At 39.4% G+C, this 14072-nt stretch overlaps 1 protein-coding gene across 5 annotated transcripts in view; it reads right to left on the bottom strand.

Moving 5' to 3' along the window:
- The window catches only part of map4l (microtubule associated protein 4 like), a 107498-nt gene continuing 93426 nt past the window's right edge, over positions 1 to 14072 (bottom strand). For 4 of the 5 annotated variants that reach the window (XM_010767908.1, XM_010767905.1, XM_010767910.1 and 1 more), the window contains 5 exons: positions 11905 to 11997; positions 10351 to 10432; positions 10143 to 10252; positions 9795 to 9948; positions 1 to 7016 (listed from right to left, as the gene is read on the bottom strand). In XM_010767908.1, the coding sequence (XP_010766210.1) occupies positions 7012 to 7016; positions 9795 to 9948; positions 10143 to 10252; positions 10351 to 10432; positions 11905 to 11997 (444 nt within the window). In that variant the 3' untranslated portion in view covers positions 1 to 7011. The remainder of the gene's footprint in view (positions 7017 to 9794; positions 9949 to 10142; positions 10253 to 10350; positions 10433 to 11904; positions 11998 to 14072) is intronic. The other variant, XM_010767907.1, reaches the window with a different exon arrangement.

Raw genomic sequence — 14072 nt, 5'->3', positions numbered from 1 at the left:
TGATCTTTGCTCATCTTTTTATTTCATGATTAATATTCACATCACTGGTTAACAATGAATCACAATGAACATCTCTTTCATACCAAATATTCAGAATTGAAAGGGGAGATGAGCTCTATCTAATCGGACAGATGCCTCTAACAACCAGCAGTATGTTTGTTGTCTTCTGCATGCTTTTGCTATGGTGGTGTGGCCTACAGAATAAAACAGCACACGCTACAGTGGATCCACACCTCAGCACTGAAAAGTAGATTATTTTGCCAATTGTTTTCCTTTCAATTTGTAATGGTATGTTCAACAATTGAGCTTATAACTATGTAAGACACAAAACAATTTATATTTAAAGTATGTCTAGTAAATTAAATCATTACATATGTATTGCTAGTACAATTCTAGTGGTGAGCTCTCCTTGATAAAACAAACTATTACCATGCTGTATATGTGGTAAAGGACCAAAGTAGAAAAAATACCTTTCAGTGCTGTGACGCTACAAGCCTCTGCAGGTGGAAGACACAGCTATGGCCCCCAGGTTCATATCTACCAACACTCCCTTTTGTTCTTGATAACTTTTTCCCAGTTACATCTCAGGCAATTAGACATCTCCCTTACTCATTGTGCAAATTTGTCCAAAAATTGTCCTCAATTTGGTCCAAGACATCCCTTAACTCAGTCCCGTGTTGGTAGGTATGTTGAGGGGTCTATATAGGAGCTGTCTAATACAGAACATTACATTCTACCACATGCCAAAAGACTAAGTCTGGTTAGTCTAACGGGAGGGGGGTGGTGGTAGGCGAGCGAAAGGGCTGACCAGTGTGTGTCAAGTATTACAGTAGTGCATTTCAATCCAATATTAAAATGGCAATTTCTATTTCTGTTTTAATACATTTCCACAAATTCTGTGATTTTGTTATCTGTAATTTGAGGTTTTTCTGTCTGTATACCTATTAAGTCATACCTCAGATCCTACCCAAACACGACACACACTGCCTCCCTTCTTTAATTTTAATCTGGTAAATAGTGTTTCCAATGTGATCTATCTTCCAAAACAGAACAGAGTTCTAAGGTACAAACCTTAAACATGTATTCATCATCTTGCATCTTTAATACATTTTAAAAACATTCTTGAAACTTCAGCAGCCCTTTTCTTGGCGGAAAAAAAGGCAGACACTGAAAAAAGAAAAAGTACACTTTTCCTTTCTTATGCTTTCGATCTTATAATAATAACATTATTAACCTTAACAGTAACAGGTTTATGAACGTGAGAGCTCATCTGTCAACATCCACAACACCCTGTTAAGAAGCAGTACGATTATTTTTCTTTTTTTTTTCTTTTTAATTTTTTCTTTGAGTTACTTCTGGAGTGATAAAAACAAGGTGGTAACTATATACAAGGGACAGTGTGAGATACTAGTGGAAGGGTGGTGTTCAGGCGCTATACTGGGGAGTCAAACAGTTGTGAACGGACATCAGAGTGAATCTGGTTATTACATTTTGTCCAAGCTTAAATTTGTTTAACTGTAGTCCAAAAATAACCATACTGGTTACTTTACTGATTCCGAAAAACTAATCATATATCTTCTATGATTCTATTAAACCTTAATTTGAATTGACAAGCTTAACAAATGAAGGTAGACTGGAGCCATGCTTATTTTCAATTTTGTGAGCCAGATTTGCACCGAGCAGTACCTTTTAGTTTAAAAAATTCAATTTCTGGCAAAAAAACTATGCAATGTCGTCACTGCTTCTAAGTGACCTTCAACACATCTTTGTCATTCACATACAGCTATCCGTCGCTACTTATCAGACAACAAATACACTGATACCAAACGACAGACTTGCTTTAAGCCGACCTGATTCTCATGTAAAGTCACAATAAAACTTCTTACACAACAACTGAAGATTTACTGTTCTCTATGTGTCGCCCTGGTTAGCACTTTAAGATGATGCCCAGGGACCTTGGTTACATGTCATCACTAATTTCATTTTCTGTCAGCTCTCTTTTGTGTATCTATAAAGGCACAAATCCCCTTCCATGGAAAAAGTATAACACAACATCAGGATTCCCCTTTTTGAGGATTTCATGTATAGAAATGTCAAACATTTTTTTGTAACCTAATCTTTTTTAATGTAACTACATTATGACATTTCTTTACTCCCACAAAGTTAGAAACAATTACAAAACGTGTCCCTTAACTTAATTGGATTTGTATTTGACTTTTTCGCCCATAGATTCATAAATTACAAAACAGAATTACAATCTTTATTATTATCTGCTAGCTTTAGTAGCTTACTTGCTAATGTCCCTCGTTTGCAAACAAAACAAGCAATGCATTTTTTTTCAGAATGTTTGCCATTGAACAAACCTTGCATTTCACAGGTCATGGGATAGTACTTTGAAAGTAATTCACTGCTGCAAGTTCTCATTTTCATTGTTTAGGATACAACTTCAGTATAATTACTCTAAATTCCCTTATCATAAAATGTTTTGCCAGAGGTAGCTCTGATGCCAGTCCTCTCAAAATATATCAAATTAAGCTGCTCGAAGCTCCGTATGGTCTATAAACTGAAACCTTCCCACTTGGGAGATGTACTTTTGTAGCTTGGTCAGAAAGTAATAACCAGTGAATGTTGACAGAAACAACATAAGGGCAGACTGGAGAGTAGAGTGTAAAACTATCATAGCCAATAGAACAACACAGATGACCAAAGTTCCACTAAAATCCACTAAGCTGACCAAGAGAAAGGGGTCCCGATGTGTCATTCAAGATACACCACATCAGATCAACCCAATAACATGCTCTTACACTGAGCATCCAACACACATTAAGACTAAAACTTGTTCCTCTGTTATATGCACAAACCAATATCTACAACTATCAAAGTGCTCTCATTCCTTTGTTCTCCTATTCCCGAAGAAAGATTCACATTATCGTGTTCACATATGATCCACACATATTTCATGTTTTACTTTTAGGCAACTCATGGGAATGATTTTTGTAGGGAGCAGTACAATGTTAAATATGCATCAACGGTGCTTTTTAGTTTTATTGACGACAATTTGATCACTTGTTCTCTGATTATCGTAACTTCATCTAACTAGCGAGACTGTTTTGCTGCGAAAAGCACACATGTACAGTACACAGCTGACAATGTTTTACCAATATACAGTAAAGCAACTTCACTTCAGTGCATCACGAAATGAACAAGACTGTGTTCAAAGTGTACAAGAGTCTTTTGAGTTTTAAGAGGAGCTGTACATAAGTAATATAATTCCGATGGTTTTCATTGTTCCAGATACAATAACATATAGTGTGACCATCAAAATATTTAATGGGAACAGTATGTAGCTTGACTGGAGCTTCACTAGCGGTGATGTAAGGTTTCTCAGTCAGCCTTTGTTAAGTCTCAGCGCCAGACTATCAGTGTTCTAGAGGCCAAGCAGCGCTCTCTACAGGATGGATGCAGTAGCAACACTTCACACATCTGACAACTACGGCAACACCCCACAAACACGTCACTAATCCTTCCTAGTTTTAGCGGAGACCATCGCAGGCTTTAATGCACACTGCATAGTATTACAGGGAGTAGATAGGGCTTTCAACATTTAGCTGCTTCTACAATACTTTTTTCTGTGACACACAACAACGCTTTTGGTCTGTAAATCAAAGTCACATCAGTGCTGTTTTCATAGAATCAAAAATGCATTGCACTGAATCGCGGTGATTTCCCAACATAATAAAGATTATCTTTAGTGCATTACCACATTGTTTTATGAAAACACTGCTACATGTAAATATGTGGATCTATTTCAATTTGTCCCCACTGGATGGCCCCAGCTATAGTATTAGCAGGATGTTCTTGGTTCTGGCTTACTGCTGAAATACTGATGCATTCATGGCATTTAAGAGCAAAGTAAGAACATTTCTAATAATAGTATCACATTTTTTAACCTTTAAAGATTTGTATATTCAGTGGTATCCTATACATAACAAAGAACAACTCAAAGCTTAACAAAACAGAAACAAATGCATTTAATAAGCTATTTACTTCAATCTATTTACACTACAGATGTTGAGTAAAACACATGCTAAAGTGGTAAGGTTCAATCTACTAAATAAGCAATCAAGAGTTGCAAAAAACACTCACAACTTTAGACTTGCCATGGATGTAACATTATTCCCTTTAGTTAACACATCTTCCTCAACGCTAACCCAATTAACTGCCCGTCAACTTCTGTGGTCGATCTCTGTCCATGTGCACGTAACAGGGGACGTTCCCAACTAATATCAATGTACTGCTTTCCGAGAGTTGGAGTGAAAGACAGGAAATACACGAAAAGGGGACAATGACTACGATAGGAACAACAAACCGAAACGGCTCATCATTGTTTTAACAATATCAGCATAGACAACCAACATACTATAACATAACAGAGTTGGTATCATAAACAGAAAAATGCTTCTATGAACAGAATACCGTTTTTATTTCAGGGTGTTCATCTGTGTGTTTTATATTGTTTGTGTATGTGTGATGATTTATTTGGGTGTGTGTGTGCTTCCTGTTTATAGATATCTGTGCTTATGTGTAGGTTTGTTTTTGTGGGAGGAAAGTAAGCAGGTCTCACAGAGAGGATTCTAAGACGCATCGGCCAGCTGGAAAACGGAAACCGGGTTGAACAACGTGAGCAGGAAGTACCACATGCGCGAGAGAATGAAAGTGTCTGTCTGTCTGTCTGTCTCTAATAGCCACATGTGAAGTTGTTAAGCTAAACACAGATCAGCGTGACTGCTGCGGTCTATAGCTGTATGACGGGGACTGAGGATACATGGGAGCTTTGCGATTACAGTGGAAACCTAAGAGTTATAGTGCAGGAGAACAGGGTTGCATGTGCTTTGACAGGAACACACTTACGGAGAAGATTAAGACTTTATTGCCCCCAGACTTGATGCCATGCGAAGGGTCGGATGTGAGCTACATTTTAAGATAAGGTTAAGGTTGCTTCAGGTTTTTTTTGTGTCATTTTTTAAAATCATCAAACAAAACCAAACCGGGCTGCAGTCCTTAAACATCACCCGTAGTTTGTAGACTTGTCCTATAGGCACGGGACCAGGACGGATCTAAGTCAAAGTGTTCAGCTTCGTGCCCAGGATGTGAACAGTTTAGTAACATTAAGTGGTGCTGTCAATATATCCCCAGAGGTGGGTAATATCCTCCAGAGGTCAGTAAGTACCCTGTTGTGTTAATACATATTGTTTTACATAGAGTAGCGACCACTTTGTGGAAGCTAACAGGGATTAGAATAAATAAATATTATGTTAGATAGAATTAAGACCCAGTCACACCAGAAAGTGGCATGGTGGAAACCGCACGTTTTCCCAAATCATGTGGTTTTAGCAGCTCTACCCTCCAGCAACTTAATGTGTCCCTTAGTTCACAAACTTGACTTGATGTGAACATTTTTCACATTTTCTCTTGTACCGTGTAGGCAAATCTCTGGTGATGCGGATTGCATTGCATAACACAGATTTTAATGTGATATTTCCGCGTGACCGTGTCTTTACCCAGCAGCCTGTGCCTGTGCTACATGCTGTATACTGTGCATTGACCCTTTATGTTTGTTGACTAAATATTGCAGAGTAACTCCAAGGTTTAACACTTTTCTTGAAGGGTTAAATAATCCTGCTCAAGGTCGCTCATTCAGTTTGAATTTATAATCACTTTGAGGTTAAATACTGTGATCGCAACTTACTTGGCATAGAGATCAAATACCTGTGTTCAGTGGCAAATCCTTTTTTTAGCCATGGCTACCCAGAGAAGACACAGAGCTCCCCCATCACTTGACGCCTATCTCTCTCGATGATTATCATATCAGTAAATTATGTTTCTAACTGAAGTAAGTCTTGTCTGCTTTTTTATAGCCTCCTCATTTCTGTTGTGTACTGTCAATGAATACATCCTTTCTTGAATGATGACACAGGATCACCCTGAATGGCTCTGCACTTTGCTTCTGAACTGATGTTGAACTCTGTCTTTAGTTCAATTACGAAACATCTCAAATTGTATAATCTGTAGTCTACATAAGCCCCTGTCCACTGAGCCACTGCTAATGGTTAGCATCATGATATTAATAGTCCGGAGAAATAGAATTGTAATAAATTAGGTAAAAATAAACATGTGCAATGATACCAATAAATGTAATGGGAGATAATGTTTGAGGAGTTAGCTATAATGGGACAGAGTGCAGTCTTGTTAATACTGTAGATTTGGAAATAATTTCTGTCCGTCTGAAAGGTTGGGATGTTTGGATTTGAAGCAGACTTGCCAGTGTTTTCCCTGCTGCTGACTGGTAGCAAGCCCTCAGCTGGTAAGTATGCTTTGGAGCCAAGTGTACATGGACTGGGAATGAAAGTGGGGCAAAGAGTAGCGTTAGCATAGATTTGCTTACATGTTCTAAAGATGAATGAGGATTTGTTTTGTGAAGGCTTATAGGAGGGACTTAGAAACTAAGTTCTGAGGCAGGGTGTTTGCGCTATAAGTATTTGTGTTTAAACTGTATCAAACTAATAGGTGGACATAATTCTAAAACTGCCTATGCTCGGTATGCTTTCATACAGCATTGACTACAATAGTGGGTTTGCTGTGTTGGTGTAATTCAATTTAGGGTTTGCGGTTGAAGTCCTCTAAATCAGTGCCTACAAGAGGATCTTATCAGGCAAGAAGCTGGTGGAACCCAACACACAGAAACACAGACAAAAAGCAAGTGCTCTTCTCTGTGGTAGGCAGGGTCAAAGGTCAACCGTTGAGAGGTCAAAGGTCAGGGTTGGTAGCAAGAAGCTGGCAGGCGGACCCCGGAGAAACACTGAGGCGATCCGTCAGTTTGGTGCAGCGGTGGGCGAGATGAAGGACAGGGCCAAAGGGAAGTGACTGCGCCGTGGTAGGTTGGTCGGTCGGTTGATTGGCAGGTTGGCGAGCGCCATGCGTGTCCCACCAAAATCTAAAGCTCACTGGGACTCAATCTGTTGATTAGAAGAAACTAGAATAAGAAACTAGGCAGTAACCAAAGAGAGAAAAAGAGGGTGACAAAAGTGATACTGAGACAGAGGAAACACTTCCAGCCAGATGGTCTGTTTCTTTTCCAGCTTACAGGCTGTCACTGTGGGGAAGGTTTATATGAATTATGTGCCAAATTATAAACCATTCCCTTTTTATATTGTATTAGCACTACAGCCATCCATCAAGTAGACAGAGTTTGGCAACCACATCAGGTGGCAGAAGTCTGTTGTGCCTCTGAACTCAGGGAGTCTGGAGGCTAGCTGCTGGGCCAGGGATGAATTTATCCACTCAGACTGGCTAATTCTTAGTCTGTAGGTCTCTTCATAATTTCATTCAGCAGAAAAGTGTCTGCTGTTTCTACCACACCACTCAATCACACACGTAGCACAGGTATACTCCAACATACATGCACGCATAGCTTTTTACAGTCAATTGTTGTGTAATTGACCGTTTGCTAAACCCCTGTGTAGGAGCCAAAATGCTTGTTTTGCCATTACTTATTGTTTGTATTATTATCTTCATTTCTGTTTGCATCGCGTTTAATTGTTATTGTTTATCACTTCCGGCAATGGTCACGTGGGTGTGGTTTATTGTTATTTAGGTCACCTGTTGGATGCCGGTTTGGGAGGATATGATGTAGGAAGAGGGTGAATTTGCTCTGATACTTTCTGTTGACCGTCAGGTCTGGAGTTGTATATTGTTTGTTTTCGTTTTATTAAACACCATGGACTACAAATGACTACGTACTCTTACATGGAACGCGTCACAGCAAAGAACACTTTTTAGCCTCTCAGCAGCTAACTCATAGGGAGTTATTGCCGCTACACCCTGATAAGGGGTTTTCTAAACATAACAAAGCAACCGTAACTAGACATCTAGTAATTAAAGAAAAGTAAAAAAAATACATTATGGATTTCAACAAGAACAAACCTGATATTAGGCCAAAACAAAAAAACTAAAGCATATTCAAACTAATTAAACTGTGTGTTTTCTGCAATGCATGTCCAGATACATAAAGTATGTGTTATAGCCAAATTAGCAAACCATATCATTACAGATAATCACAAGTTTTGCATTTTTTTTCTCATGCTCTATAGTTAGTTTACAGTCAAGCAAAGCCCACATTTGAGTGTTTTACATTAAATAAAAAAAATCAATGTCTCTTTCTCTTCTTTTAATTGTTTAAATTATTAAAGTATACATCTAACCTCGATATGAAACTATCAAAAGATTATGTTAGAATTTTAGTGTTTTGTTATTTATAATGCTGTGCTTTAATACTAAATGCTGCTTCTTTATCTCCATCTCTATTCCAAATGGAGCATTAGCGGTTGAGGAGGCGGACTTTTGGCCACTCATCTAAAAAAACATATTTCGGAAACAGCATAAGCTTACACTAGCGACAAACACTGGATCGGCCACAGGCACTTGTTATTTCAGCCAAAAAGAATCTACCATTGTCTGCAACAAATAAGAAGCCTGCTCTTGTTTATTTCTTTCAAAAATCGAAGACCTATTGTTTAGAAATACTGAGAATTTTGAAAGGCTAACAGTACATCTATACCAGGGGTTTTCAAAGTGTGGGAAGGTGAGCCTCCCCTCAGAGAACATAAGAACAGCCGCGCCCCCCCTCCCAATTATTATTGCTATTATTGTTATTATTATTATTGTTGCTATAAATGCAGGGGTATTCAAATGCATTTCAAAGAGGTCCAGTAAGAGAAAATGCTCTGTTTTTGCTGTCTACCTTTCTCTTTTTTGAGCACGCCATTTGAAATTACTCACTATTGTTTCTCTCTTCTTGTCTCTTCTCTGTGTGTGTGTTTGAATCTATCGTGCTGACTCACTGACTGCACCGATTTGATTAGCTGAGTGGCGTCACCTCCTTCAAACATTAAACAATAACTTTTTCAAACCTTTTTATCTTTGTGTTTTAAATTTAAATGTTTTTTTTGTAACATTTTCAACATTGTGGATAAATCCTTATATGCTCCCGGCAACACAGTGAACGTCAACTCTGCCTCCTTATTACACTCACCCCTACTTTAGTGGGAACAATGAGTCTGCGTCTTTAATGCGCACATGCGGATGATTCAGGGATGCAATGTAGACAGGAATAAACGCAGATCATCCTCTGGCTGCAGCCTTGACCGGTACTTGCTTTTGATCAAAGTCAATGCGGAAAACCCGCACTCACACACACAGGTAGGTCGAGGCAGGGGCGGACTGGGACTAAAAATCAACCCTGGAATCTCACCCAGCCCACACAAATTGGTAGAGCACGCTAGTGAACTGTCAACGCAACTTAAATGATGCCGTTTAAAAAATAAAGGGCGGTGCCGGCCGTCAGCGAACCGAGCCGGCCGTCAACGACGCTCAGACGACCGGCTGTTCTGTGATTCTCCAGAACACACAGAGGACCAGTCCGCCCCTGGGTGGAGGAAAAGGGAATGAGCACTTTTACAGCCTTGCTGGCAAGGTGGGGGAACTCGGTCTCCACAGACAGCCAAAAGTGTGCAAGTGACACTTTACTCGTCTTTTTCTCGTTATTTTCACGCTGCGCCTCCCCTGAAGCTCTCTAGCAAACCCCCAGGGAGGCGCGCCTCACACTTTGAAAACCACTGGTCTAGACCATTGAAGTATAGAACAGCGAGTAAGTGAGGCGCAGTTTGGAATGAGTCCTAAGGCTTCAATCATTGACGAGCACTTCATGCTTTTATTTTGTGTGTGTTTACACCCACTTGTCTCAGTGATGCGTTTGTCTATGCTCTGCTCCCTCAGGCCGTCTCCACCAAAAGGAGTCGGTGTGGGCTCCTTCACCCCATTCTCCTTAGCAACACCTGCTGGTCCTGTTGTCGCAGCGCCATTTGGGGGGGGGGGTGTCTTCTTCTCCTCCTGTAGCCAGAAATAGACATACAAGGGCAGGGACACACACACAAATTCACACACTGTTTTTTTTTCATAGTGTTCTATCTCATGGTACCACACCATCGTGTGGTGTCAGCCAGTAAAAGCACAATGAGTCAGCAGAACAAGAGAAGTTAAACATCTTTTAACAGAGTAAATAAGAGTCGGTTTTAAAGTTTGACCTTGTGCCCGTTGGTCTGATCATTGCCTGGCCCCATGTTGTCCATGGATCCAATCTTAGACTTAGCTTTAATGTTTTGCTTATGGGACTCAATCTTCACATCCCCTCCACCTGAGGTAAAACAAAAGGTAGGTATGAAACCAGCAAAACATAGAATATAGATCAATAATTAATAGAAATAAATACAAAAGTGTAACTGTAAGTCTGACCTGGCTTATATTTGATGTTGTCCTTTGAGCCACATTTGGAAGTCACCTTGCTCAAATCAACCTTCTTATACAGGATCTGCACCTGTTGATGAGGCGAGATCACAATGCAGCCTCTTTACAATAACTCACAGGGACGCCACATCCAGCACAATGCAGCCGTAATCAGAAATCCACTCTATTCAATATCCAAAATCACTGTCATCCATTATCATGCACCTGTTGCGTTTATAGAGAGGATCAGGCTCTGCACAACACATGTTGTATTAAAGGAGACTGGATACAATAAAGCACTACCTACCCATGCTTTATCCCCTTCTTTGACCTTGTTCACTGTTATGAGGTGCCTTCTGTTTTGGTTGGCTGGTAACTGTGATCCATTTATGCATATGAATTAGCACAGGCTTTTATAGGAGGACACGATCAGGCAGTTATTAGACTGCGTCACATCATGAGAGTGTGTGTTCAGTATTACAAGCAGTAATCTGACGGCAGCTGGCACTGATGAAAGAGCCAGTGACCTGCCTAAAAGTGTGCAATAGGAACAATCATTTTTATATATTTGATGACAGAGAGGAGGAAAAACAGTCAGCCGGCTGTGATCCTCAATGATGTTAACATTTTATTTGCAAACCAACCATGATGGGTTCTGATTGACATTAGAGCGCCCCGTTATGAGAGGCTTACATGACAGGTTGAAATATTAATGACCTGGTTTAATAATACAAACACAAATAATAATTTAAATATCCATGAAGTAATTTTAGACTGAGGAAACACACCTGAGATTTCAATAATTACAGAACAATTTGAATATTGGTGCATATCAACCTTCTGCAAAAAAAAAGAAACGCGATTTCTATAAGACTTTTGTATTGTGGTATTTTGAACTATCAGTTTGTATTTGCCTATTTTACATGAAACATGCCTTACAAAATATGTTTTTCCCACACACAGTATTGAGCAAATATAATGTAAGGCTTTTGTGTAGTTTCATCCATTGTAGCAGGTTTCTTTAATATACTATTACTACTAAAGTTGACTTTGATATGTTTTATGGATTTGTTATACGAGATGTTTCTTGAGTATTAAAGCAGAACAGTTGCTGCTATTGAGAACAAACCCAATAGCTTTATCTGATTTGTCACTTCTTGGACATGATCCTTTTCCGGTATACCTTTAGCATTGTGTTTATTGATCAGAGACAGCAAAGTGGTGATAGTGAGGGCAGCCCAGAGATGGATTATGATAGTGCAGCAGGTGTTTGGAGCAGATGGGAGCAACATCTGGAAGGGTGGGCAGAAGGACTCATGGCCAATTCACTTTGAGTGAAATAAAGATGCAAACACAGGCAATTAGGTTTAAAATATATAATATGCATTCAGCCAGGGTGATTCTAATTTACATATAAAATAACAAAAAAATCCTGATCAGATCTTTTTGTTGTCAGGATAAAAATGGGATTGATCATACATTTGACCAGGAAGCTAAAATAGCAAAAAATGTGATATGCATCCACCCTAAGCAGAGTCTCCCGTCAGCTCCAGCAGTACTTACTTTGCCACCTCCAGGGACATGTTTGATATTGTCCTTGGAGCCACAGCGAGACGTGATATGGCTGAAGTCCAGCTTTTTGTGCACTATCTGAACCTAAAGACAAGCAGGCAGACACACAGACAAGCAGGAAAGTGAGGAGATAGAAGGGAAAAGAAGGAAAGAAAGAAAGAAAGACAGAAAGAAAGACAGAAATAAAGTAAGAAGAGCATGACAGAGGCAGACAGACAAGAGCAGCAGAGAAGAGCAGGTCAGCTGGCAGCTTAAGTTAACAGGAAACAGAGTAGCCTTGCTCTGTACGTATGGAAGAGGTTCTGTCATTCAAATCCAAAAATTCCTCCTGCATATGAGTTCAGGGATTATCAGTATTAAAAATGTTTTTTGGGACATTATGTCACTAATTCATTGAGGTTCAAAAATGGTGCAGCTACTGTAACTGGACATATTCTAAACTGAAATGTTTTAATTATTATAAAAATCTATGCTAGATTTGTATCAAACGATACAAACTGACTGAATAACAATAGAGCGCTTCCATAAACGGCATTAACCAAAACTGATCAAGCACAGAACAACACTGGAAGGGTGGACAGAGCACATGCAACAGAGTATTACACAGGACAGTCAGTGGTATTGTGTTAACGCATGCTTGTTCTAAGCAGAGAAGCAAATGCAAGCGACTTATACAGGAAAGTGGAAGATGGTTAGTGAAACACAACACATAAAACCTATTGGTTAAAACTAAATACTGAAAGATAATCCACAAGATTTTGAAAAGTAAGAATGTTTAGGGTTCCATCCCCAATAGAGACATTTTAACCATTTTCAGGAACATTGAAAAATAAATAGGTCCATTTATGAATATTCATTAATCTCCCTTTGGAGATGATGCTAGTTGCTTTTCAAAATAATGCACAAAGGAAAGTCAGCATACAGGATTGAAACCAGTGATGTGGATGCTTTTAAAATGTTCCTCTAATCCCCTTATTGTTGTATTCCTGCGCATTTTCTTAGAAATTCAATGTATCGCTTCAATCCAGCAAGCTCCTGCAGTTGTTTTTTCGAGTGAGGTATCCAAGGGAACCGAGACACACACACTCTCCTACACAAAATAACTCCTTCCCATTGTTTTGTCATTTCAGTTTCATTGCGCTGCAGCAGACTTCAGACGCCTTGCTCCATTCTCTCTGTCTCTGCCTTAAGTCTTATTCGCCAGGATGAGAGCGGCATGATGACGCAGGTGGCACCAGCAAAGGATGACTCACTGAGCGAGCAGTTAGCACGCACACACATGCACGTACGAACACAGAGCATAGGTTTTCCTCCTTCTATTTCCGTGCACCTATAGGTTGTGCTTAATCATGTCTCCTCAATTAAGGGCAGAAATGTTGCTATTTCAAAAGAAGGGACACTGCATGATGCTGAAAATGTGTCCTCGTTTTAATAAAAGTGAAGCGTAAGCAGGAAAAGGCGACCATATTTCAATTGCTACAAGACTAAAGACATGGAAGTTACAATTATTTTCAGGAAGCCTTTTTTGTCAGCGTTTGTTCGTATGTGTGTGTCCAACCCTGTCTGACGGCATTTCGTGTTATAGTCACAAAATTAATTGAATCTATTGATTCGTGTTCACCAACACGATTTTCGCATTTTTTTCGTGTCACACAGAACGATTTTAAAAGCAATGTATTTCTATTGGTAGCATGTTTCGTGCCTGCACCACGTCTTTTTGTCTGGTCGGGTCTTGTTGTGCTTAATCATGTCTCCTCAATTAAGGGCAGAAATGTTGCTATTTCAAAAGAAGGGACACTGCATGATGCTGAAAATGTGTCCTCGTTTTAATAAAAGTGAAGCGTAAGCAGGAAAAGGCGACCATATTTCAATTGCTACAAGACTAAAGACATGGAAGTTACAATTATTTTCAGGAAGCCTTTTTTGTCAGCGTTTGTTCGTATGTGTGTGTCCAACCCTGTCTGACGGCATTTCGTGTTATAGTCACAAAATTAATTGAATCTATTGATTCGTGTTCACCAACACGATTTTCGCATTTTTTTCGTGTCACACAGAACGATTTTAAAAGAGATACAAAAAAAAAAAAATTGTATTCTGATACAGAACGATTTTAGAAGCAATGTATTTAGGTCGTATGTTTCGTGCCTGCACCAAATAAT

This window comes from Notothenia coriiceps, unplaced genomic scaffold (genome assembly GCF_000735185.1).
Source record: "Notothenia coriiceps isolate Sejong01 unplaced genomic scaffold, NC01 NC01_scaffold00004877, whole genome shotgun sequence".
In the NCBI taxonomy this organism is placed as follows: domain Eukaryota; kingdom Metazoa; phylum Chordata; class Actinopteri; order Perciformes; family Nototheniidae; genus Notothenia; species Notothenia coriiceps.
The sequence above is the reverse complement of the archived record's forward strand: the minus strand, read 5'-3'. Positions and strand labels throughout refer to the sequence as shown.